The following is a 27,580-nucleotide window of genomic DNA, read 5'->3' on the forward strand; positions in this document are numbered from 1 at the left end:
GTACTAACAAAAACAAATGGTTTGATTGGAGTTGTAGGCATGCTAAACGATTAGTCTGTAGAGACGAAAGAGCCAAGAATAACACCCACATCGATCCTATGCTCGTGGAATCCAACCGAGCAAGATTTTACCTCCGTAAGAAAGAATACAGGGCACAAACACGATCTAGAAAGGGAGCTTACCTATACAAACTTAACGAGAAAATCAACCTCAGCAACAACATCAACTGGGCTGCTTTAAAAGACCTCTCGTCCGCTTGCAAGGACCCCGATACATTCGACATATATGACCTGGTCGCATTTCACAAGTTCTTCAACGACCTATACAATCAGAAGTGCAAGGACCCCTCGCACGGTGGACTACAAACGAACACTTCGACCAACGAAGCTGTTGAACAGGGAACCGAGTACCACCTCGAGCCATCGGTCGAACTTGAAAAACTCAACACAGAGTTTACTATCCAAGAACTGGAGAAAGTCACCAATAAGCTCCAGAATAACAAAAGCGTTTCATGTGATCTTATCTCCAACGAGATGCTCAAGAGCTCCAAACTCGGTCTCCAAAAAGTCCTTCTGAAACTATTCAATGGTTGCCTAACGCAAGGAATCTACCCCTGGAACTGCTCAATAACTACCCCCCTACACAAAAAGGGGGACAAGCAGAACCCCGATAACTATAGAGCAATCACAGTCGGAAGTTGCCTTGGAAAACTTTTTTCATCCCTCCTCCTTGATAGGCTGATCGAATTCCGTAAAGTCGTCTGTCCCGACTTCCCTCACCAACTCGGATTCAGAGCTGGTGCCCAGTGCTCTGACCATATCCTGACCCTTACAACGATCATCGAGAAGTATACAAAGAAGCTGAAGAAGAAAATATTCGCTTGTTTCGTGGACTATCGTAAGGCGTTCGACACAGTCTGCAGGGAGGCTCTCATGTACAAACTCAGTAGTCTTGGTATTGGAGGAAGCTTCTTCTCTTGCCTCCAGAACATGTACAGCAACTCAGTTACCCGTATCAAACTGAGCAAGAAGCTGTCGGACACCATCGATGTCACCATTGGTACCGAACAGGGGCATCCAATGTCTCCGGAGCTCTTCAAGGTTTACATTTATGACCTCTCCATTAGACTAGCAGCTCTTGAGGACTTGTCAATTCCAGAACTGAACGGCTTCTCGGTCAGCCATCTTCTGTGGGCAGACGACCTGATACTTTTGGCACTCGACACCAAAAGCCTGCAGAAACAACTTGATTGCCTGCACGAATTTGCAAGTAAATGGGAACTGTCAATTAACATCGACAAAACCAAAATCATGGTATTCAACTCGAGCTCTCGTTTGCTGAAGTGCTCCTACGGGTTCAAACTAGGGAACCTGGACATCTCATCGGCCAAATCTTACTGCTATCTAGGCATTCAATTCAGTCTCAACGGTTCATTTAAAGGTGCCATGAACGAACTGAGGAAAAAAGCACTAAGAGCATTTTTTGATAATAAGATAAACACGATATTATAAAACTGGAATAATTAAATTTAGATAATACACAATACTATCTACTTGAACAATGATAATGAGAGAATACACAATATTGTACTACGTGAAACTTTCCTAGTCAATTGCTTTACAAAATAACACACTCCACTACGCACTCTCACTGCAATGACTAACAAAGGTAAATAGTAATTCAATATATAATAACTCAATCACTTCAATTATATAAAGTATCCAAATCACTATCAATCAATGTAACTTCTCTACTACAATACACCGACACTATTACTTGCCTTCTGTTGAGATCTCTACAATACACCGACACTATTACTTGTCTTCTGTTGAGATCTGTGGAGTTCTTCTCTGAAGTCCTTCGTACTGGAATCTATCTTAAGTACAATCCAATTGACTTATATTCACCGATAGTCCACACTGGTCACACCGACCGTACACTGTAATCTATCTTTTCACCGATAGTACACACACTGGTCACACCGACCGTAAACTGCAACTGTAATCTATCTTCTCACCGATAGTACACACTTGTCACACCGAAGAACACGACTCCTAACACAAGTCCACCAACATACAACCGCAACTGGCGTGGCTAGCAGCACTGGTACACCGTAGAGCAACCACCAACGTCGAGTAGACGAATAGCCTCCAAGATCACATCATTTTCCTAGAATGGATTAGATTCCGTTAGTATGGTATTTAATGAATAATGATGTACTTAATTATATAATATCATCATTAACAATCTTCCCCACTTTTTTAAAAAGTAAACTGCCGTCGTCAGACAAGCCAATTAAATACGAAACTTAAAACCCGAAAATCCTAACAAGCAAATTAAATAAACTCGTGCGCGCGGCACAAAAATCTTCAAACAGATGGTAAGTAATTAAAAATTTTCCCGCAAACTTCCAATCGCGCGTTACGTCTGAACTTTTAGTAGACCCTTTACGTCTAAAATCTCATTGTGACAATAAACTTACACACGCGAGCGTTCAAAACACTGCCAAAAGCTCTAAAAAAACTCTTTTAACATTCTAATACATTCTTTAAAACCCACATGATTAAAACATTTTTACTTTAACTGTTTAAAAAAAAAACCCTCATTGCATGCTGAACAAAAACTTAACATGCTATATTGTTGTTAAAATAAAGACAATCCCCTATCGCTAGATGACCTTCAAGTCAAATCTCGACAAAACATGCATAAACACAAACAACTGTGAACATTATCACATAGTACTCTCCCTATATAAATATCGGAAATCTATCATTAAAAATACTTAACTCTGTAAAATTCTAACACGGCAAAAAAATGAAATTCGTACAAGATATAAAATCCACGGTAAAAAGAATGAAAATCGAACATGATATAAAATTCCACGGCACAAAAGTAAGTTAATAAAAGTTAATGATAACTGACGTGATAAAAACTCACATCGAACAATTACCCATAAATAATAATTTATTCCTAAAACTCTGATATTACAGAATAGTACACTTTAAAACAAGTATTAATCCACATACCTGATTATACTTACCTCTTATAGTCTCTCTTCAATCATACAACTATCTGAGATATTCTTGTGTTAGAAATGTATACAATGAAAATCTTATACACTCAATACAAAAGTGTATATATTCAATTAATATGTATAAAATACACATAGTATATATCTATTAATAGTAATATATTGTTTTCATCAAAACGTGCTTCTCTCTGATTCTTCAAGTTAGCACAAATATATAGTTTCCACTTCAACTGATTACACATCACACCTGACCATATCTCTCCTTTGGTATCATCACAGTATCAATACTAGACTCTGTGTCTGGAGAATCATGTGATTTTTTCTGCACTTGACACTCACTAAGACGCAATTGAATTGTTGTACCTTCTGGTTCTTTCACCAAGTTCCAGACGTTGATGTCTTCCTTCCTTACAGAATTTTCTTTCCATCCAGGTCCAATTACACTTGCTCTCTGCCACACATCGTTGGTATGATCTGCTGATTTATACCTTATGACATCCTCACTCTTAAAGTCTAATACCTTATTCCTCTTGACTACTACATCTACCCAGTCTTGATTCTCATCAGACGAAGAAGCACTCTGAAATTCATCAGGCTCACTTGTGTCTCTATTTTCATCACCGACACTTTCTGACTTCACTTGTTCACTACTGGTCTCTACACTACCAGATTCTTCCACTGAAGTTTCAGTTCCACTCGAAACTTCCACTCCTTCTGCTGATGGTTCATTGCTTACTTCCTCTGATTCATTCGGACAGAATTCATCTTCACTGTCACTATCACTATCAACAATCTCCTCTTTCCTTACACTCTCTTCCCTACCAGTTTGTTCAATAGTATATTTCTCTGATTTCATATTTTCCCATAACATGATATCTGCCACATAATGACCTGATTTGGTCACTTTCAGTTGTTGCCGTTCTCCGCCAATCATAATCTGATCATTCTCTATGTCTAATGATACCCCCAGTTGCTTCCTACTACATCTAGAAAACAAAAATGGTAATTCTCCTGGAACCACAAATGTTTCTAACATGAAATCTCTGTTACACAACTTGACGGGTAACATGACACATTTGATAGATTCGACCGCGCGTCCGTCTCCAAAACGAAAACTCAAGTTTCTCTCGACTTTGCTGACCTTTTTCTTCAACTCTTCAGGCATTGACTCTAAGAATGTGTTCAACCAAACATCACCACAGACATTACTGGTTGTCCCAGTGTCAATCAACACCTTGTTCAATGTCTCATTGACTAACAGAACTGTCTCACAGTAGTCATTGTCAATTTTGTTTGATTCTTTACCATTCCTGCACGTCTGATACATACACACTGAGCTCGAATCCTTCTTTCGAACATCATTATGTTGACAATCTGCCCGGAAATGCTTATTCGAATCACAAATTGAACATCTTGCTACATCACCAGTTTTGTGACTGATAGCATTTAACTCATCTTTGTAGTCTGAGTTATTCCTTTCTTTTGAATTGAGCTGTTTGTCTCTTTCCCATGGTTTGCTGTAATTTCCAGATTTCCATCTGCTATTGGAGTAATTGTTATAACCGCCAGAAGAGAACGATTTCCTTCCTCCTTGGCCTCGATTATTGTCAGAGGCGGCTCGTGGTACCAGGCTGTTGGTTTACTCGGGAGTCCGGTCGAGGGACTCAGGGGGTTTGGGGGGCGGGCCCCCCAACCGCCGGAGTTCCGCGCCGGCTGGCGGAGCCGGTTGATTTGAAGCTCCGAAAACCCCTCAGAACGGCATAAAAATGCCTAAAATTACTTTTTCTTCAGTTCATGCATTTAAGTAAATTGCCATGTTTTGAGCTAGCTAAGTTAAATATTTTACGTTCATTTCGACATTATTTTTTGCCAGACTAAACTCTAATTAAATAGTTTATAAAGGACCGAAGTTCACCGGTGTACTCCTGGTGATCAGCTTAATAACTTAATATTTTTGTTGACTGTTTGGTAAGCTTAAAGCTGAAGCACAATAAGTATGACGATGTTATCAGTTATTATGTAGAATAAGCAGTTCAGAAAGTAATACATCTCTGCTTGGATCAACAGCTAGCTTTTCATGTTAAGTTGTTTCTACATAGTACATACTGGAAACATACTACTCATTAAAATGGTGGAAACACCAATGTGTGGCGTACGTAGGTGCGCGCGCATTTTACTGGCTGTTACAAATACAACTTTATTCATTTTAAATTATTCGCGCGCGACCTCCACTCATAATGACCTTCTCACATGGATATTGGATTGTGAAAGCCATTTTGCACATTGCCTCTTATAAATTTAATAACCGAATATCAACAATGCATACACTAATTAAGTATTGACTAACAAACTACAAAGTTAGAAGCAAAATTAAAGTTTACGCCGATATTTAAAGAACACAAAACAAGACAGAACGATCTAACCGGGTTTGGCTTTCCGCTTTTGAATGTCAGTGTTAGCCTAGCTGCTTTAGATTTTAGAACTCTTCATTTCGTTAGCCGTATATGTCTTCAAGGTCCTGGAAGATGTATGGAGAGTAATATGCTGCGAATTAAACCCAAAAATGAACAACTAGTAGGAGCTAGAGGGAGATTTGAGAGAATTGTGTGGGTAAGCCTTAAGAAATTTGAAAATAGCTTAAGATATTAGTGTTAGAAAAAAGTAAGGGTGTAGTCAGTAGTGATTATTTAAGGACTGTCTAATCAAATAACTACCTTTAGACGTTGAGGAGTCGGGCTTCTCAAAAATAGAGTCAATACCGCAGTGTTGAGTGTTCTCAATGCTCATAGAGGGAGAGAAGGGAAGGGGAACTGCCAAGGTTTTACAGTACTCCAGTATCTTAATGTCAACTGACAATTCTGCAATAAAAATGATCAGCGATTGGCAATGCTATTTAATAAATCCCGGTCCCTCACCGACCCATTTGGTAGGTAATGTTTGTAGAAATGGATAGTGGTGGATAAAAAGTATTTTTTTCATTTTTTGTTTTTAAAGGAGTAATCACAAAACCTACCAAATGGCCCAACACTTGGGACGTTGGGTGTTTGTTTTTGTTTTGTTTGTTTGGGGACCGGTTTTTTATACCCGGCCAATGTTTACAAAATAATATAATACATAACAATATAATTTTATTTAATATGCGTGAATATGAAAATTGAAAATGTTGATTACGTCTATTCATTAAAAACAAAAACAGAAACTTTAAAAATTAAAACTTGTATATCATGATTTATTATCATATAGTGACAAATAATTTGATTTGATACGACAGATGATCACACGCACTGTTTTATAAGCTACTTGAGGTTAAAACAAAAAATAATAACTGAGCCCATGTCTTATCAGCACCTGCTAGCGCTATCTATATGATGCTATTAATATGACAGTGAATGGGCAGTGAAAAAAGTGGCATATGGTTGATAGTGACTAGTGTGCTAACCGTCTGGTTTTATTTATTCCTTAGTTTATTCTCGGTAGTTGATTTGTTGTGTGCCTGATCTTGTCGATTTACGTAGCCCGGGTAAATTATGTAACAGAAAAGGTGGCCATTCTTCATCGTTTCCTGAGCTTTGTAGTTCTATCATTACACGCTTTGCTGATTTCTTATATATGCTTATTGAGAAAATGCTAGATGGGCAAGTTATGCGACTAATGTTGTGCTCGGTAATAGCTAATATAGGACCTTTATACAGAACACTAGCGCGTAGATCTGGTTGAGAGAACGTTGTTAGCCAGTCGATATTGTCGTCATAAGACGTGCCATACTTTGGTATATCGGGAGGAAATAAGTCTTTTATCGACGACGGCAGAAGGCCAGGCATGTAAGTTATCTTGTGCATCAGAGTCAGAGCATTTTTTATGATGACCCCGTGTACAGATAATATTTCGTACTCTTTAAACGTAGTTTTAGTATGATCCGGAAGCTTACCGTCCTTGTAATAGTAATTCACGTAGCCCGGCATAACTGCTCGTATTCCCTGCTTTTGTTTAGTGAACAGTGATTCAATATGGGATTTTGCAGCAAAGCCCCAAACTAGTGAACAGAAATTTAAGTGAGATTGTACAAAACTTTGGAAGATCTGTAAGCGTGCTTTGATTGGTAATTTGCGTTTTATTTTGAACATAATACCTATAAACCGTGACATTTTTGTTTTGACAGCTCGGATGTGGCTGGCCCATTTTAGTTTGTCGTCGACGATAACTCCTAAAAACCTGGCCTCCGTTTTGCGTTCTATAGGAGAGTTGTCGATACTTACTTGTAGAGACGATAGATCAACCCGTCTTTTTGAAAATACCATATAGCAAGTCTTCTTCAGATTAAGAGCTAGGCCGTTCGAGTTAACCCATTTTATCAACACGTCAGTGAGGTGGTTTACTTTGGATATAATGTCTTGTACATTTGATCCGGTGATAATAATGTTTGCGTCGTCTGCGTATAATATAAATTTAGCTAGGTTACTGATTCCTGGTAAGTCATTGATATATATGACAAAGAGCAGGGGGCCTAATATGCTCCCTTGTGGAACACCGTATATCATAGATTCTAATGATGAATTGGAGCCGTTTAGGGAAACAAATTGACTGCGACCACTGAGGTATGACTCGAACCATTTCAACGCAATGCCACGAATACCGTAATGCTCAAGTTTCCTGAGTAATGTCGCATGATCTAGGACGTCAAATGCCTTGCTATAGTCTAAAAGTAATAAAAGTGCTATTTGGTTCTTATTTAGAGAATGCAGAATAGAGCTCTGTGCATTGAGAAGTGCGTGCTCACATGATCTTCCTGGTCGGAATCCGTACTGATTCTCGAATAGAGAGTTATTCTTGTCGAGAAATTCTAAAACGCGTCTGTGCATTAGTTTTTCATAAATTTTTGAGAACGAGCCCAGAAGCGAAATAGGTCTATAATTCGCTACGTCGAGTTTACAACCTCCTTTGTGTATAGGTGTAACTTTTGCCGTTTTCAAAGCTTTAGGGAAAGCTCCCTCTACAAAAGATGTGTTAACTACTTTTGCTAAGGCGCATAAAAAATTTTGGCATGTGCTGGCTATTTTCAAGGGCTCAATCTTTGAATCAAGAGTTGCCTTATTTTTTAGGCCAATAATAATTCTATGAATCTCGGTGGGCCCAGTAGGTTCGAGGTAGATAGATGTTGGACATGACCCGGTCAGATACTCCTGGAACCCCCCAGGATCGAAGGTCTGTCGGGAACTGATCTGAGACTTGATGTTGGCTGCGATGCTGGAAAAGTAGCCATTGAACTTTTCAGCGACTGCCGAGTTAGTACTCAAGATCGTCCCGTCAGTATCCCTCAATCTGATTTGATCAGATCCCCGTCTTTTTCTGTTTAGCAGGCCGTTGATTATCTCCCATTGTTTTTTGGAGCAGTCCTGATATTTTTCAAATTGTTTTTTGTAATACCGCTCCTTGGCAATGTTAACGTGTTTACTGCAAAATAGTTTCATTTTATCGTATGCAGCTATGTTTTCATCAGTAGGCTCTGTGATATTAAGATGGTATAATTGCTGTTTACGTGCACAAGCTGTTTCGAGCCATGGAAGTATCCACGGCTTCGGATCAGACCGTTCATTTTCACGACGATTACGATTACTCTTAACGGGGTATGCAGTGTTGTAATGTTTCATGTAGATTTCTGAGAACTTGTCATACTGTTCACTCGCACTGCCTGATTCCCGCGCTTCCTCCCACGTCTCCCCTTCCAATAGCTCCTTGAACATAGCATTGCTGGCTTCATTCATAGTACGTGTTTCACGGTATTTTGTGGTATCGGTCCTATTTGAGTGTGTGGTGTGCTTTTGTGATACTGCACGTAACTTTATAGTGGTCAACGTTGCAAGATGATCGGAGATGTCGAGTGTTAACACGTTGCTACTTAATGTGTTTTCAATATTATTTGTGTACACATGGTCAATAAGGGTGGCACTGTGGTCAGTGACTCGTGTTGGTTTTGAAACAGTTTGAACAAAACCATATTTTGCCAGTGTGTCAATGAGGTTCTGGCTTGAGGAATCAGTGTCATATTTAATAAGATCAATATTTGCATCGCCATGAAACATAACGTGTTTGCGTGAGTGTCTATCTAGTCTATTAAGTACGTGATCGAGTAAGCTAATGAACTTATTTGTATCTCTTGACGGTGATCTGTATAAATTTACTATAACCTTGGTTTTGTTAAAACCTTTGCAATTATGAATTTTGACTAGTTGGAACTCGCCACTCATGTCTTCAGGATCCAGAGCTAAGTCAAGACGTTCAATTTTATCAAAATCGCACACACGTTTGTTTATATAGATTGCTAACCCACCTCCTCTCCCCGATTTTCGTAAAGGTGCTTGTATAACAGGTTCGTGAAAACCCTCGATTGTGATATCATCAATACCATTAGGCAGCATATCAATGTTACAGTTAGTTTCATTAAAGCATAACACATCACATTTTGAGAAGGTGTGGATTTCTTCTCTAAGATATGTTATGTTTTTTGCTAGTGATCGTATATTTAATGAAAAAACTTTCAACTCGTCTTTGGCGGAGTTTGTGACGTTTTTAGGTTCTTGATATTTGCACTTGGTTAAGATTTCGCTTATTTCATTCCAGTATTCATTGTTCATGTCACTATTCTGATCTAAACTATTGCCGATGGAATTTATTACGTGCGAGCGATCATATGGATTGAAACTAAGACGTGATGCGTGAAGGTGGTCGAACTTATCATAGAGATCAAATGTCTCTACATTGTAACCTGGAATCATTGATTCGCAACATCTGATGCAACCTAACGTTTCCTGGAAACATTTCCTATGCACATGGCCCTCGCACCATGCACAAGTACGCAAGTTAGACTTAGAGTAACACCAGCCCGGACAGGCCGTGCATTTGATTTTAATTTTTTGACTATTGCTAACTTCACCGTTTGTGTTCATGATGTTTTTAAATTTCGTTGTGAATTGATTAATCAAAATAAATGTTTATGATAAGGTATATAAGAATATATATGAAAGTCAGACCTGCTTCGCGAAAACTAACAGTTTTGTGAGCTAACAGATCCTGACTGATACTAATTTACACTAACTGATTAATAATCTTAACTATCTAAAACTAACTATCTAGCGAGTGTGCTAGTAGAGCAGCTTAACTTTGACTGTACTGTACTAAAACGTGTAACTTTAACATGACTGTAGCTTAACCTCAACTGTACGAAAACTTGCTTAGTTTGGAACTTGTAAGACCTCGCCTACAATTGCACTCCGCATTACCCGTCCGTTAACAAACAAAAAACAAAACAAAAAAACTTTCATTAGGTGTGTTGATGTGTAATCAAAATATTATGTCAAAGATTTGTGATGAATATGAGAGTTGGACGATATATGATTATGTGTATGCCTGCTAAGTACTAAAATTGTCTTTGATTAAATAAAAATTTCGTAGCTGAATAATGGAGATAGTGGTAAAATGAAAATCTTATCTGTAGTATTGCTATTTTAGGGGTGGCAGATAAGAAGTGGGCCCATTTATGCATCTGATTGTTTCTGATTGTTTAGTCGTGAGAGCTTATTTGTGACACAATTAAATTGAATTAAATTAAAACAGCACGTGATTACATGTGCCGTATCGTGGCCAGGAGTTGACTCGTACATATATCACCACCAGAATCTCCTACCAAAACTAAACTAAAATTCTCCAGCGTGTGATCTATCCTCAGTCAAAATATGACTAGCATAACACTTGATCTACAGATCATAACATTTCATTTCCCGATAACAAAAACTGTCTCAGTCGCAAGAGTTGACCGATCGCAACCACTGACGCAGTGGCCAGGTCCAGTTCCTAAGGCCGTATCCCCTGCACTTGCCAGTTTGGCGGCCATCTAGCAGTTCTATGGCGAGCACGAGTTGGCTAGAAATCATCCTCTTGGCTGCTAGGGTTAGGTGCGTGCCTCTGCCGTCTGATCTGTCCAGAACCTGATCCACATGCTTCGAGATGCGGTCGCGTGTGAGTGCTGCATGTGAGTCAAAAAACTCGAGATTTGGGATAACACATGCCAACTGGTACATTATTCGATTGAAGTTGTTGACTTCACAGTTTAGCCAGCCACGGCGTGTGTGAAGTATCGAATTCACGACGAAAGTCGAGTGTGAGTATCTGGAGCAGTAGTACTTAAGCTTTTTAGAAGCCCATTGAGCGAGTGTTAGGCCAGACATTTGAGGATTGCGACTATCTTTATGCGTGCTTAGGTCGTTGATTCCCATCGCTAGAATAACATACTTCGAGTACTCAAACTCATGCTCAAAGTTTGGCAGATCTGTGAGGTAGTAGTTCTTTTTCCTGATGCAGCGGTGACCGCTAATTCTGCCAAAGATGTGCTCCGGGGTTGAACTGAGGATGGAATCGGTGACAAAGAGTATGCGATGCTTATTTGTTGCAGTTTGTGGCGGTGGCTCGTGCTGCATGGGGGGTGCGGGAGGTTTCATGGGAGGGTCAACGATGTGACGGAAGGTGAAGGATATCCGTGGTTCCTGTACGGCTGGGTCAAAAAGAAGCTCATGGCTCCAATCATTCTGTGATTGAGCACTCATGACATGGATAGAACCGTGCTTTAACTTAACTCTGTGCTCAGATAGGGGTCCAACTCTGTTTACAAATTCGAGTTCCCTAGTGGCCCCCACAGATATAGTGTATATCTGGCTGTCACTCTTGATGTTGGTTTCGTTATCTGAATGAGCAGGGATGGTCGCACGACCGTCTGGGTAGTATGTTAGGAGACAGGAGTAGGTATCAGTGTTGAAATGTTGCACCTTCGATTTCAAACTGTCGATGACGGACGTCATGATGGTGCAGTCGGGGTAGTCGTTTGGGTCGTGGTGAGTATTTCCGTAGTTATACCCCCGCTTGCCAAAGTAGGTCACCTTACGGCCATGGCTGCTGGGCTCTGTTATCGGGATTTGATGGAGGATTTCGCTGACGGATAATTCTTCAAAATTAAAGTCTTCAACAAAAGAACATACCGATTCAGGGAGGATGTCACCTGTCCAGTCGCTCTCTCTGTTCAAGTTTTCCAAGTCTCCGTCATCCGAGTACGGGACTCCTTTACCGGGGACTGGGGGCCAGTCTTTGACACGTGCGTTCAGAGCAACAAGTTCGTCAACTTGTTTCTGTGCTTCTTCCACGAGACATGAAAAGTGTGACAAGGTTAGGTCATGAGACGTGGCAGCGGCTTCAAAATCTATACACATATTGTTTAACCTGGGATATATCATTAATCATATAATGTGAATAAAATTATGTAAGTATGTAAAGTTCATTATTCATTATTGCCTAAAATTAAAATGTATCAAAATACTTATCTTGAAAGAAAACAAATAATAAAAGTTGTTCTAAGCAGTACGAACCACACAGCGTACTTGTAAAGTGTACGATCCACACAGCGTACTTGTAAAGTGTACGAACCACACAGCGTACTTGTAAAGTGTACGGACCACACAGCGTACTTGTAAAGTGTACGATCCAACAGCGTACTTGTAAAGTGTACGATCCACACAGCGTACTTGTAAAGTGTACGAACCACACAGCGTACTTGTAAAGTGTACGGACCACACAGCGTACTTTAACGATTCACATAGTATGCATTTTTGAGTGATCCACAAAGCTCCCAAACATCTAATTTCTCAGAGTCAATTCGATTCTGCGATCTTTTTCAGGTCAAAACCTGTTGAGTCAATCAACATTAAAATAGAGCAAACTATCAATGGAGACGTTTCCACAAAATCTTTTTGTGGATGTGAAACCTAACTTAAGAGAAATCTCAGACAGAGCTTTGATGAAACTTCATTCAACTAATTCTGGAGACTTTGCTACTGGTGGCTTACTTCCTGATGTTGAATTACCCGTTATTCCTTTGATTGATGTGAAAGACTATGGGCTTTTACCATTCCCACTAAATGACACAACATTTAACTGTGTGAAGCCGCTTTGCAAACAGTCCCCCTATGGAATGGGTGAAGAGACATTAGTTGATACTTCAGTGAGAAATAGTTTCCAGTTAGAGCCATACCAGTTTGAGATAAAAAATCATGAATTTGTCAAACAGGTCAGTGTTCTTATCCAAAAGAAGATAAAGTCGGCGTTTAGGTCTAGCAGGTGCGACAATATACGCCATACGGGAAGATCTACAAACTCCTTATTTATGAAAAAGAAGGCAAGTTTGCTGAACATAAAGACACTGAAAAAGAAGAGAACATGTTTGGGACCCTGATTGTTCAACTTCCTTCAGTTTTTACTGGAGGCGACTTAGTTGTGAACCACGTGAAATCATCCAAAGTCTTCAACAACAGTACCACTGGTAGTAGCACTCACTGTAAGTTTGTTGCGCACTACGCAAGTTGTCCACATGAGCTGAAAGAAGTTACCTCAGGTTATCGTGCTGTACTTGTTTACTCACTTTGTTGGGAAGGTAATGGAATGAAACCTTCACCTTACACTGCTTCAACTAATGCTGTGAGACTGTGTAATACTCTGAATTTACTGATGGATTCTCCTAAAATACCCTTCCTCTGCTGGGGTTTAGAGTATGAGTATTCTGATGCAAGTTTGAAAGAGAACTCATTAGAATTCTTCAGAGGGAAGGACAGCAATATCGTTGCTGGGCATCTAATTTCTCAGAGTCAACTCGATTCTACGATCTTTTTCAGCAGCGAATCGGTTAATAATATTCTCGATATCTAAACTTTCTACTAGCTGGATTTCAATTGCAATAACAGCAAGATTCGACAGTCGATCGTCTCCCATCGTATTCCTCAGACGGGTTTTAATTCTTTTCAGAGCAGAAAAAGATCGCTCTGCACTGCAAACTGTCAGAGGTACAGTCAGAGCTAAGTTTGTCAATCTGTAAACTTGAGGAAGGTCGTTCTTCAGGTCACACTCATACAACATCTTGGCATATTACTATTGTAGAGATAGCCTAGCTGATCTTTAAGGGCAGCTGTGTTGAACAAGGAGCCGTACACAGAGTTCTCCAAGTCAGCCAAGATACCATCCGGAAATTTGTCCTTTTTACCGAAGTTGGTGAAACTCTCGCTATTGAGCAGTTTGCAGAACTTAAGTTCTTCAATGTTACCAAATCTAATCTCAATACAGGATATTGTTTTTTTTTAAATCTCGGTGTAAAGCTCATTACATCTGTCGCGATGGCTCAGTTCAGGATTGTCTCCTGCAGGCACTCTATGAATATAATCGGTTAACATACGGTTTCTCCTCCGTGTGCGTGTTTCTGGAGGGTTAGCGTCTACCTTACAGTCATAGATGTCAGCAAATTTGTTATCCTCGAGATGTTTGAGTTGAGTAACAGCTTCCTCGACGGTCGAAGAACTCCATCCAAGATCGAGGCCGACTTTCTGCAGTTGTTTGTACATGATATCGGTGATTCTGAAAATATCGTGATAAGTGTGCAATAAAAAAAGAAAATCAAAGTCTTCCAGCTTATTCAGAAATCCCTGAGCTGTGCTGCGGCAGTCTGGAGTCCAGACTGCTGAAGTGCCATGGGCAATTTCTTGAAAGCAGTGCCTGTATGCTTCCATGTCATTTACTATACCATTTACTGTTCGCGATTTGTAAGCCCATCGCGTTGCAGAACTCGCAGCTTGCGGCTTTCTCTTCCCTCCCGCTAGTTCGGTTGCTGTTGGAATAGAAAATTGATGAGTCATGAGATAAATTAATACGACAAAATGTTTGCCTTGAAATAAAAGCACCGGCCCACATATAATCGACATCACGACAATAATCATTTTGAAGCGAACTTACTCTGATGCAGATGACAAGACTTATGGAACTGTGCAGTTCTCTTGTAGCTGACACCGAAGAATGCGTTTATTCCTGATAACGTTGCAAAGAATATAACACATTTGGATATCGCCTTCGTAGCATCTTGTAGGGCCAAGTTGAGTTTGTGGGCCATACAATGAATAAAGATGGCTCTCTTGATCACTTCACGTATCCTTGCCTGAACACCTGATGTACGGCCAGACATTGTACTAGCTCCATCATATGTCTGTGCTACCAGCTTGGATTCGGGGTCATATTCTTTTAAAATATTTAGTATGAACCCAGCGAGACCCTCAGCTCCTGCGGAAGGAACAAGATTGAAGTTATAGATCCAAAACAATTTTGCGCCAAACATAGTTAAAGAAGGATTAATTTAAGTTTTCTATTGAAAATTATTGGAGCTAAATTACAAACCTGAAACTTCAGATACGTTATCGAATCCCAGAAATCGTTCTTTCAGCTGTCCGTTGTGCACATATCTTAGAATCGTTGTTAGCTGGTTTGTAGTGCTAACATCAGTGGTCTCGTCAGCAATAACAGCGAAGAAATCAGCAGACTTGACTTCTTCTTTGATGAGCTCTCTGGTCATCTAGGTATGATGATAATATATTAATGATTTATAACTTATCAATGAGAACATTCTTTTTAAGACTGACAAAAAGATGACGAAAAAAAGGTTAATTCACTATTAAGTATTACCGTTGCGATCAAAGCAATAATTTCGTTCTGGATCGTCTTACTGTCACCTTTGAACACTGTGCTTGAATCTAGGTGGTCAAAAAGCAGGGAATCCGTCTTAGCTACCATGCTGAAAATATAAATGTTTTAGCTTCAACAAATCGATTATCAATGATGGTACAATACTTGACAATAGTGGAGGTACTAGTAACTGTTGTTCAATAATATATTAAAGTTATAACATCAGTGAATTATCCAACCTCAGCAGCTCTTTGAAGGGTCCTCGGTTCACTGAGGTTTCACTTTCATCATGTCCACGGAACGCCATTTCTTGTTTTGCCAAATAGATAACAGCATTTATTAGTCGTTTTACAATCTCCCTGTTTCTGCAGACTAAATTGTTGTGGCGCTCTATCTCATCACTGTTCATGGAAATGAGACTCCCAACCTCAAAATGGTTCGTTCTTCTCAGGAAGAGCTTCAGATCTATCACGGCGCTACGGTGTTCACGGGCCTGATCATGCTTCTCCATACTACTGCCAATATAGCTTATTCTATGAAATCCTGTTTCCACCCAACACGTATCTCTCTTTTTTCCAAAAAGGAGACAGGGAAAGCAGTAAAGTCTTTTATCTTCTACGTCGACGGTAAGCCATTCACGAGCCGATAAGAAGTTGTCTGAGGATGTCCGAATTCAATGACTTCTAAGTTCTATATATCAATCTTCACATGAGCCAATGTCGATAGCTATGTTCCACAGTTTATTAATATGTGTTTATCAAATAGTGACTACACTATAATATTTGAATACTCATGATTGATTAATACTGCTAAGCAGTAAGTTTCTTACCCATTGGATTGACGGTAGGATTGTGTTTCTGATTCTGAACGTTTCCTGCTTTGGTTTGATACTGTATCGTTACGACAGGTTTATGAGGGCCAAACTTGACAACTGCTCGCTTCTCGTCTACAGTGAGAGTCGCAAAAGGACGTCTTTTCAAAGCACCAACAGTATTCCTGTAGATTTGTCATTATAGGCTATTTAACTAGTATAACATATTACATAAGGTTCGGTACAGTTTCATTTTTCAAGTTTGATTTTTATTATAAAATGTACGTAAATCATAAATGTATTTACTATTTATGAACTCACATGTTTGATGTTGTCTGTTGAGGCTGAATCCCAAGTTTTTGAAGAGTTTAAGATGTAGAATGTACGATGAATATTGAATTGGCAGGAAATTTGATGTGTTTGCTAACAAAATAGTGGATTAAAAGATAATAACGAATATAAATTACGAAAATGAATAAAAGTATAACATTGAGACTTGATTGATGTTCAACATCAGATGTTGTTAGATTTATCATTTATTGACGATATAATAAACACGTATATCATAAAATAAAATTCATATAAAAATTAAAATTCATAACTATAAACTAGCTAGTCACTACTCTCACTAGTGCCCTGTGGCCTGTGGGCTGTGCCAGGTGGTGTTGGTGGGGGGTTGAGGCTGGTGGGGGCGGTGGTGGTGGGTTGGAGGCTGGTGGGGAGCTGCTGGGGGGTGGGTAGGAGGCTGGTGGGGAGCTGCTGGGGGGTTGTAGGAGGCTGGTGGGGAGCTGCTGGGGGGTTGGTTGGCAGGGTGGTGGGGAGCTGCTGGGGGGTTGGTTGGCAGGGTGGTGGGGAGCTGCTGGGGGTTGGTTGGCAGGGTGGTGGGAGCTGCTGGGGGGTGGGTAGGAGGCTGGTGGGGAGCTGCTGGGGGGTGGGTAGGAGGCTGGTGGGGAGCTGCTGGGGGTTGGTTGGCAGGGTGGTGGGGAGCTGCTGGGGGGTTGGTTGGCAGGGTGGTGGGGAGCTGCTGGGGGGTGGGTAGGAGGCTGGTGGGGAGCTGCTGGGGGGTGGGTAGGAGGCTGGTGGGGAGCTGCTGGGGGGTGGGTAGGAGGCTGGTGGGGAGCTGCTGGGGTGGTTGGCAGGGCTGGTGGGGAGCTGCTGGGGGGTTGGTTGGCAGGGTGGTGGGGAGCTGCTGGGGGGTTGGTTGGCAGGGTGGTGGGGAGCTGCTGGGGGGTTGGTTGGCAGGGTGGTGGGGAGCTGCTGGGGGGTGGGTAGGCAGGGTGGTGGGGAGCTGCTGGGGGGTTGGTTGGCAGGGTGGTGGGGAGCTGCTGGGGGGTGGGTAGGAGGCTGGTGGGGAGCTGCTGGGGGGTGGGTAGGAGGCTGGTGGGGAGCTGCTGGGGGGTGGGTAGGAGGCTGGTGGGGAGCTGCTGGGGGGTTGGTTGGCAGGGCTGGTGGGGAGCTGCTGGGGGGTGGGTTGGAGGCTGGTGGGGAGCTGCTGGGGGGTGGGTAGGAGGCTGGTGGGGAGCTGCTGGGGGGTGGGTAGGAGGCTGGTGGGGAGCTGCTGGGGGGTGGGTAGGAGGCTGGTGGGGAGCTGCTGGGGGGTGGGTAGGAGGCTGGTGGGGAGCTGCTGGGGGGTGGGTAGGAGGCTGGTGGGGAGCTGCTGGGGGGTGGGTAGGAGGCTGGTGGGGAGCTGCTGGGGGGTGGGTTGGCAGGGTGGGTGGGGAGCTGCTGGGGGGTGGGTAGGAGGCTGGTGGGGAGCTGCTGGGGGGTGGGTAGGAGGCTGGTGGGGAGCTGCTGGGGGGTGGGTAGGAGGCTGGTGGGGAGCTGCTGGGGGGTTGGTTGGCAGGGTGGTGGGGAGCTGCTGGGGGGTGGGTTGGCAGGGTGGTGGGGAGCTGCTGGGGGGTTGGTTGGCAGGGTGGTGGGGAGCTGCTGGGGGGTGGGTAGGAGGCTGGTGGGGAGCTGCTGGGGGGTGGGTAGGAGGCTGGTGGGGAGCTGCTGGGGGGTGGGTAGGAGGCTGGTGGGGAGCTGCTGGGGGGTGGGTAGGAGGCTGGTGGGGAGCTGCTGGGGGGTGGGTAGGAGGCTGGTGGGGAGCTGCTGGGGGGTTGGTTGGCAGGGTGGTGGGGAGCTGCTGGGGGGTGGGTTGGAGGCTGGTGGGGGGCCGGTGGTGGGTGGGTAGGAGGCTGGTGGGGAGCTGCTGGGGGGTGGGTAGGAGGCTGGTGGGGAGCTGCTGGGGGGTGGGTAGGAGGCTGGTGGGGAGCTGCTGGGGGGTGGGTAGGAGGCTGGTGGGGAGCTGCTGGGGGGTGGGTAGGAGGCTGGTGGGGAGCTGCTGGGGGGTGGGTAGGAGGCTGGTGGGGAGCTGCTGGGGGGTGGGTAGGAGGCTGGTGGGGAGCTGCTGGGGGGTGGGTTGGCAGGGCTGGTGGGGAGCTGCTGGGGGGTTGGTTGGCAGGGTGGTGGGGAGCTGCTGGGGGGTGGGTTGGAGGCTGGTGGGGAGCTGCTGGGGGGTTGGTTGGCAGGGTGGTGGGGAGCTGCTGGGGGGTTGGTTGGCAGGCTGGTGGGGAGCTGCTGGGGGGTGGGTAGGAGGCTGGTGGGGAGCTGCTGGGGGGTTGGTAGGAGGGCTGGTGGGGAGCTGCTGGGGGGTGGGTTGGAGGGCTGGTGGGGAGCTGCTGGGGGGTTGGTTGGCAGGCTGGTGGGGAGCTGCTGGGGGGTTGGTTGGCAGGGTGGTGGGGAGCTGCTGGGGGGTGGGTTGGAGGCTGGTGGGGGGCCGGTGGTGGGTGGGTTGGAGGCTGGTGGGGAGCTGCTGGGGGGTGGGTAGGAGGCTGGTGGGGAGCTGCTGGGGGGTGGGTAGGAGGCTGGTGGGGAGCTGCTGGGGGGTGGGTAGGAGGCTGGTGGGGAGCTGCTGGGGGGTGGGTAGGAGGCTGGTGGGGAGCTGCTGGGGGGTGGGTAGGAGGCTGGTGGGGAGCTGCTGGGGGGTGGGTAGGAGGCTGGTGGGGAGCTGCTGGGGGGTTGGTTGGCAGGGTGGTGGGGAGCTGCTGGGGGGTTGGTTGGAGGCTGGTGGGGAGCTGCTGGGGGGTTGGTTGGCAGGGTGGTGGGGAGCTGCTGGGGGGTTGGTTGGCAGGGTGGTGGGGAGCTGCTGGGGGGTTGGTTGGCAGGGTGGTGGGGAGCTGCTGGGGGGTTGGTTGGCAGGGTGGTGGGGAGCTGCTGGGGGGTTGGTTGGCAGGGTGGTGGGGAGCTGCTGGGGGGTTGGTTGGCAGGGTGGTGGGGAGCTGCTGGGGGGTTGGTTGGCAGGGTGGTGGGGAGCTGCTGGGGGGTGGGTTGGCAGGGTGGTGGGGAGCTGCTGGGGGGTGGGTTGGAGGCTGGTGGGGAGCCTGCTGGGGGGTGGGTAGGAGGCTGGTGGGGAGCTGCTGGGGGGTGGGTAGGAGGCTGGTGGGGAGCTGCTGGGGGGTGGGTAGGAGGCTGGTGGGGAGCTGCTGGGGGGTGGGGTAGGAGGCTGGTGGGGAGCTGCTGGGGGGTGGTAGAGGCTGGTGGGGAGCTGCTGGGGATGGGTAGAGGCTGGTGGGGAGCTGCTGGGGGGTGGGTAGGAGGCTGGTGGGGAGCTGCTGGGGGGTTGGTTGGCAGGGTGGTGGGGAGCTGCTGGGGGGTGGGTTGGCAGGGCTGGTGGGGAGCTGCTGGGGGGTTGGTTGGCAGGGTGGTGGGGAGCTGCTGGGGGGTTGGTTGGCAGGGTGGTGGGGAGCTGCTGGGGGGTTGGTTGGCAGGGTGGTGGGGAGCTGCTGGGGGGTTGGTTGGCAGGGTGGTGGGGAGCTGCTGGGGGGTTGGTTGGCAGGGTGGTGGGGAGCTGCTGGGGGGTTGGTTGGCAGGGTGGTGGGGAGCTGCTGGGGGGTTGGTTGGCAGGGTGGTGGGGAGCTGCTGGGGGGTTGGTTGGCAGGGTGGTGGGGAGCTGCTGGGGGGTTGGTTGGCAGGGTGGTGGGGAGCTGCTGGGGGGTTGGTTGGCAGGGTGGTGGGGAGCTGCTGGGGGGTTGGTTGGCAGGGTGGTGGGGAGCTGCTTGGGGTTGGTTGGCAGGGTGGGTGGGGGCTGTCGGTAGGGATCCAAGCAGTCCCTGACCAGGTGTCCCGGTCTCTGACAGCTGAAATTAATTATTCCATTAGCCTAAATAATAAAATTTGTATCTTTAATCTTTGAGTTGTTTTACTCACCAGTCACTTCAACTTGCAATGGTAGAATATAAACATTTAACATTAAATCGAGAAAATGACAGAAGACTGGAGTTCCAAGTTAGTATTTACTATTTAGTAATTACTAATTACATGTTAGTTGTTACAACAATGAACAAAAGTTAAACTTTAAAAGTTTAACGTACCGATAACACAGTCTCGCCCTCGGCCGGTTTCTCCTCCCAGACCCGCCTCTGGGAGGGTCGCCACGGATCGACACGTTGCAATTGGAGAAATTAAATGTCGACATTGACTGATGAATCAGTGTTAAATGTTAGTTACTGTTAATATTAATTATTATTCACATTTTTGATTTTACTAATTCAAAGTTAAAACCTACTTAACACTTAAATTATAAATAAGCATACAGGACGCAGCAAATATCAAAACAGAAAACTCGGCGAACAGCAAACCGAAAATTAAAACGGGAGAAATGAACACGTACAACAAGTACAACGAAAGGAGTCGTCCATATGAGCGTGTCGATTCGACACGTGCAGTGTAAGTGACGCGCACCTCTGCCCTCAAATGTTTGGTGTAAAGGGTCGGGGGTCCCGGACCACCAAATCTGGAGTGAAGCCATCAATTTATACAGCGAGACGCACACTGATTTGCTTTGTACAGTTTACAATTGATTGTGTGTCAAATCCAGATTTTCAGGGAGTCCAGCCACCTCTCTGGACCACCGACCACCTGACAAATTGTCAACCTGCCGTGCCTGCGTACTTGCGTTAGCAGTCACGTGCGCGTGATCTTGAACGTTTGCGGAGTAAAAATTACAAATTTCAAGACTGATTTGGCGAGAATGTTTTTGCGCGGCTTATATTAAAATGAAAACTAATATTTACGCGCTTAACCGCGGAGCTAAACTTTTTTGTTCGATTCATCATTAATCAATTTTTTCCCGATTAATTATTTTAGGGCGTCCGTGGACGCCTGGACGCCTTAACGAGCCGCCTCTGATTATTGTATCCTTGATAGAATGCATATTCTCCGTTATCACCACTGATGTCAGTATCCATTTCATTAAACTGACCCCTATGGTAATTCACATCCGATCCAGGTTCTACCTTAATCTTTACTGTGTCTAACTCCATTCTGGATCTACGACAAAATACAGCGTCACCGAAACACCTCTTCAAACATTCCTCAATTGCTTTACTTGTCAACTCTTGAGTCCCCATTGCAGCTTTGATCAATATCTGTTGATCTTTGGTCAGGTTGGCCTGAGTTAACAACCTGTATGCCAACATCCCATCATGATAAATATCTTTCGTGTCATTAAACAACTCTCCGATCCGGTTCAATCGTCTCTTGAACTCAGCGATATATTCTGCCATTTTCATTTGTTCCGGTCTAACAAACTTTTCTAGATCTTCAATACCTAGAAATATACTCTGAGTATTATCCTCTTTAAAATACTTATCAAGCTCTGCCATCAAGTACTTCAAACCTTCAGTCTTCTTGAGCTCTGTCACATCTAAGCGTGTTGCAAAATCTCTTGCCTTGAAATCCTGGATCCTCAAGACACACACCGCTGCCTGCTTAGCAGCTGCTATTGAAGTTCCCAACTCCCAGATGCCGACTTCACGTTTCCACTTCAAGTAATCCATCCCCTCTGTCAACAAAGGTGGTTGGTCTCCTCCCATGTCTTTATCTTTTCTTTACCTGCTACCAATGATAATAAGATAAACACGATATTATAAAACTGGAATAATTAAATTTAGATAATACACAATACTATCTACTTGAACAATGATAATGAGAGAATACACAATATTGTACTACGTGAAACTTTCCTAGTCAATTGCTTTACAAAATAACACACTCCACTACGCACTCTCACTGCAATGACTAACAAAGGTAAATAGTAATTCAATATATAATAACTCAATTACTTCAATTATATAAAGTATCCAAATCACTATCAATCAATGTAACTTCTCTACTACAATACACCGACACTATTACTTGTCTTCTGTTGAGATCTCTACAATACACCGACACTATTACTTGTCTTCTGTTGAGATCTGTGGAGTTCTTCTCTGAAGTCCTTCGTACTGGAATCTATCTTAAGTACAATCCAATTGACTTATATTCACCGATAGTCCACACTGGTCACACCGACCGTACACTGTAATCTATCTTTTCACCGATAGTACACACACTGGTCACACCGACCGTAAACTGCAACTGTAATCTATCTTCTCACCGATAGTACACACTTGTCACACCGAAGAACACGACTCCTAACACAAGTCCACCAACATACAACCGCAACTGGCGTGGCTAGCAGCACTGGTACACCGTAGAGCAACCACCAACGTCGAGTAGACGAATAGCCTCCAAGATCACATCATTTTCCTAGAATGGATTAGATTCCGTTAGTATGGTATTTAATGAATAATGATGTACTTAATTATATAATATCATCATTAACATTTTTCTCGATCAGACGCATGGTCGACACTCGAGCATTAACAACAAAAACCATGCTCAAGCTTATAGACAGCCTCGTTAAACCAGTCGCTACGCATGCCTGTCAGATATGGCTACCGTGTACAAAAATGGCAAAGGAGATGGCTTGTGCTGATGGTTCAAGACAGAACCTTGCTAGAGCTGCAACAAAGGACGCACTTGAGACAGCACACCTGAAAATGCTGAAGTGGGTGCTCGGCTTACACAAGAAAGCTAACAACAACTTCTGTTACGGAGATACGGGCAGGTTACCATGGGCCCTGTCGGTACTACCACAATGCCTGATATACTTCGACAGATTGTCTCAGACATCACCCGACGTGAGCAGCGTCAACTTTCTTGTAAATCAGACATTCCAAGAGCAGAAGAATCTAAACTTCTCTTGGTATAAGACCTGGAACTCGATCGCTCAGTCTGAATCCAAAGCGGCCAAATTCGCTCGATCCGACCAACGCAGAGCAGAGGGAACGACCTCAACTGCACATGGAAATTTGGTCGACCACTTTGTAAAAGATTGGAGAACAGATTTAGCATCCCAAAAGAAAATGCAATTTTACTGCACTATCAAACAGGTATTCGGAGAGGAGCAGTATCTCAATCTAAAGAATAGTCAATGTCGCATGCACATAGCAAAAATCCGCTCCAGTAGCCATGACCTCCTTATTGAGAGAGGGAGATACACAAAAGAAACTGGAACGTGGACGAGAGCCTGCAGATTCTGCTGCAACAAGGAGAACGTTCAAGGCTTAGAATATCTCCCCTTTTTCGAAGGAACAATCATTGAAAATGAAGAACACTGCCTCACTGAATGTCCAATGTACCACTCAGCGAGACTCTCACTGTCGGAAAACCTTAAGAGTCTTTTGCTGCTCAAGGAATACGGAGCTATCATGAATTCTGCCCATGTGCAAGAACTGGGCAAATTCCTTTGCAACTGCCACCGCATCAGGAACCCGAAAAAGACGCCAATACTGCCTGTCACCCCATCAGGACTACCAACTCAACAGACATAATACAGATCAACCATCATTATGCAGATTTCACGATCAGTTGTACGAGCATGGAACACTAGTGATTACTGTTTCCAGTACGTTGTGACTGCGAGTGGGAGGACTGTTCGAGTATGAATGTGTCTTTTGTGGACTCGAATACTGATATCGCAGTTTAGTGATCATTGAAGTTGCCTTTTACTACTTCCTCTTATGTTAAATTATTATTTCAGCAATTATTTCTATTTCGGTTGTTTGTACGGGAGTTAGATTTTAAGTGATTTTGTTTTAAATTTTCATGATTCTTGAAATTCGAATTTTACTTACTCTAGGTATGTTATTCATTCATGTATAGTCGAGACGATGGTGTTAGTGCCATCTCCGACAACTTTACGTTTAATTCCGTTTAATTCCGTTTAATTCCGTTTAATACGTTTTACGTAATTATAAGGCGCAGTTTCTGTTTATATCTCCGCCAAAAGCATCACATTTTAGCATTAATGCGCGTAGCTTGTCTTTCCCTTTATCAACTGTTTTCACTGTCGCGCCTTCCTGAAGTTACATTAATCAGCCTGTACACTGAAATTAGTACTAGTAGTCTGCTTGCTGTAGTATTAATAGAAAACAATTAAAAATTGTCAAGGAATTGATTGGAAATGAAATTACACAAAATGTATTTAAATAATACAACTTAAACTGACTGGTGTCCCACTGGATTGAAGGTTTGTATCAACTACCAGCCACCAACAGTTGTTCCCGGAAGTAATATTTCCAAGTTACATACATTTGTCATACGTTGTATGACCCGCCGCGCACGAGTGCGCGGCTCCCCCTGTATCGTCAGGACGATAAAGTGGAACGACCGTGGGGGTCACCTTTAGCCTCACGGATTACTTTAGGACTTAAAGCTGTGTATAATAAAGGTATCAGTTACTCTAATATGATTCCTAAAGTTGCAGGGGTTAATAGGAATTGGATTATAGACAATAATATTATAAACTGTTTTGCTAATACAGATTTTGCTAGGAACATACAGACTTACGATTTTAGTACTCTATATACTAATCTTGACCATTCTAATATTAAGACAGCTCTTTTTAGTGTTATTAAGTTGATATTCAAGCATGCTATAAATGTAAATATATTTCAATTTATAGTAAATCTTTTGCTTGGGTCAATAAACCAAGGGATAATACTTTTTCTTTCGACGAGAACTCTTTTATCGAAGCAGTTAATTTTCTGATCGATAATTGTTATTTTACTATGGGTAGCCAAGTTTTCCGCCAAATAATTGGTGTTCCTATTGGAGTAGATCCTGGTCCTTATATTGCTAATCTTACTTTGTGGTACTATGAGAATGGGTAGTACCTTGAAAAGTTATACAAACGTGACTATTTCAGTGCTAGGATATTAGGTAAAACCTTCAGGTTGATCGATGATATCACGTCTATTAATTCAAATGGTGTTTTTGGTCAGCATGTCGGGAATATCTATCCCACTAGCCTAACTTTGAATAAAGAGAATGATGAAGATTCTAGTGCTAATGTATTAGATCTTAACAGAGGCGGCTATTGAGGGCGTCCAGGCGTCCGTGGACGCCTTAAAATTATTATCTGGTGGCTGGTGCTTAAAATAGAAATAATAATTAGTAATAGTGTAAAGTGTTAGGAAATAACAAATCGCAATATAAAGGTCTTCATTTACTATCATACGTTTTAATGTAAGCGCACGCATGATCTTCGTGAAATTTTGTGTTGTAGGGAGTCCAATCCTACCAGTACCTCTGGACTACTCAGCCGCGCAGTTTTAACACATAGTTAATTGTAAACGTTACAAAGCACATCGTGCGCATCCCACTACAGGTAATCTATTATGATTTGCCTCAATTTGGGGGTCCAGGACCCTTTGCAATTTGACTGCTATATGATACTACGCGGCTGAGATCGTACACGTGTGGTGTCCTGTTTCACCCATGTTATAAGTTTCTGTTTTTGTTTAGTTGTTTGCTGTCGCCTGTAAAGTGTTACACATTACATTTACAAGGCCCTGTGTGTAATGTAATCGGTAGTTTGGACGGATTAGCTTGAGCCGGCTCCCAAGCCCCCATCGATTGGACCCCCAACAAAACTGCCAGCCAGCTCCCACGAGCCGCCTCTGGATCTTAATGTGAGTATTGTTGATGGTAAATTTAAAGTTAGCGTCTATGATAAGCGTGACGATTTTCCGTTTCATATCGTCCAGTTTTCTGGTATAAAGGAAGTAATGTTCCACGGAGTACTGTGTTAGGTGTCTTTCTGTCACAAATTATTCGATATTTTAGAATATGTTCAGATATTGATGGTTTTGCTGATAGACTGAGGAATATCGTAGATAAGTTTGTGAGTTTAGGGTTTAAAAAGAAATTGCTGAAATCTCGCGTCGGTTTATATCTATTTCCAAGAAGCATGATTTTAGTAACAAATACGGTAATATTGATGATCTCAATACTGTGTTTGACTGAGGGCTTTACTTACACTCATTTACTGGGCCGCGCTCAGCCTGTCATTCCGCCGAATCTCTATTATGTTTATGAACATAATACATAATAGCCTGAGCTCCCCAAGTAAACACTCATCCGTGAATTGCTATCTATTTGTGCTTGACAACAGTACGGGGTAGTTTTGGATTGCAGTGTTTGTTTTGTGTCAGTCTATAATATACTTTTGGTGGATTTAATACTCGTCTGATATTACTTGATTTTAAAATTTATTTTATACACTGTTCAACGTAGGTTAGATATTTTTATGATTTTAATACACTAAATTATTTATAGGAAAATTTATTGTGGGAAGGTGAAAGTTGGGCCCGTAATGTTAATATAAACCACCAATGCTACATCTTTTAACGGGTGATACTCGTAAAATTTATCTGTTCCATCGACGAGTCCAACTTGGCGCGCGTAGTTTATAAACCTACAATACATCTTAAGTTGTAGAACCACAAAAACTCGCCTCTTTACTGTGTATACATAGGGCTGTGTGCATGTTTGATGTTGTCCAACACCATCGCCATCTTTGAGGCTTGAGCTCGTATGATTGCAGACCACAATTTCGATTTTATGTATGCCAAGAGAGCCTTCGTCCATTGGTACGTAAAAGAAGGTATGGAGGAGGGGGAGTGCTCTGAGGTTAGGAAGGATCTGGCTGCTCTGGAGAAAAACGACGATACAGGGGGAGCCGCGCACTTCGTGCGCGGCGGGTCATACAACGTATGACAAGTGTCGACTACGTTTACTTAGTTTCAGTATACTTTATCCCTACCGTTTTATTACATTTTTGACTTTATTTACCTATCACTATACATATTTAATCTTAAATTATCATTTTAGAGGAACTATGTAAAAGGGGATCGTTGCTAGCGTCGAAACTGTTTTAACCCTACTGTACTCAGTTGAAAGTCTGATAGCATATGTTCTGTTTGATTTGACCAAACTAATGCCTTTCATTGCTTTATAACAATTTAACTCGGTCCAAATAAAAAAAAGCTTCG

At 43.4% G+C, this 27,580-nt stretch overlaps 1 protein-coding gene across 1 annotated transcript; it reads right to left on the reverse strand.

The window, feature by feature from the left end:
• Positions 1 to 16,991: 16,991 nt before the first annotated feature.
• Positions 16,992 to 22,234, reverse strand: LOC134815547 (adhesive plaque matrix protein-like). The gene is made up of 4 exons (XM_063824088.1): positions 21,622 to 22,234; positions 18,472 to 20,497; positions 18,239 to 18,371; positions 16,992 to 18,104 (listed from the first exon to the last, which is right to left on the reverse strand). Exons 1-4 carry the CDS (start codon positions 22,232 to 22,234, stop codon positions 16,992 to 16,994), a joined length of 3,885 nt encoding a protein of 1,294 aa, XP_063680158.1.
• Positions 22,235 to 27,580: the final 5,346 nt, after the last annotated feature.

This window comes from Bolinopsis microptera, chromosome 5 (genome assembly GCF_026151205.1).
Source record: "Bolinopsis microptera isolate Bmic1 chromosome 5, MBARI_Bmic_1.0, whole genome shotgun sequence".
NCBI classification, from domain to species: domain Eukaryota; kingdom Metazoa; phylum Ctenophora; class Tentaculata; order Lobata; family Bolinopsidae; genus Bolinopsis; species Bolinopsis microptera.

What these genes read in the sequence shown, in the direction of transcription:
- LOC134815547 (XM_063824088.1), bottom strand. Translation starts at nt 22,234, where the DNA reads ATGGGAGGAGACCAACCACCTTTGTTGACAGAGGGGATGGATTACTTG. An exon ending in GGATGTGAATTACCATAGGG is followed by an intron (nt 20,498 to 21,621) that starts GTCAGTTTAATG and finishes AATTAATTTCAG; the next exon opens with CTGTCAGAGACCGGGACACC. An exon ending in CCCTGCCAACCAACCCCCCA is followed by an intron (nt 18,372 to 18,471) that starts GCAGCTCCCCAC and finishes CCCACCCCCCAG; the next exon opens with CAGCTCCCCACCAGCCTCCT.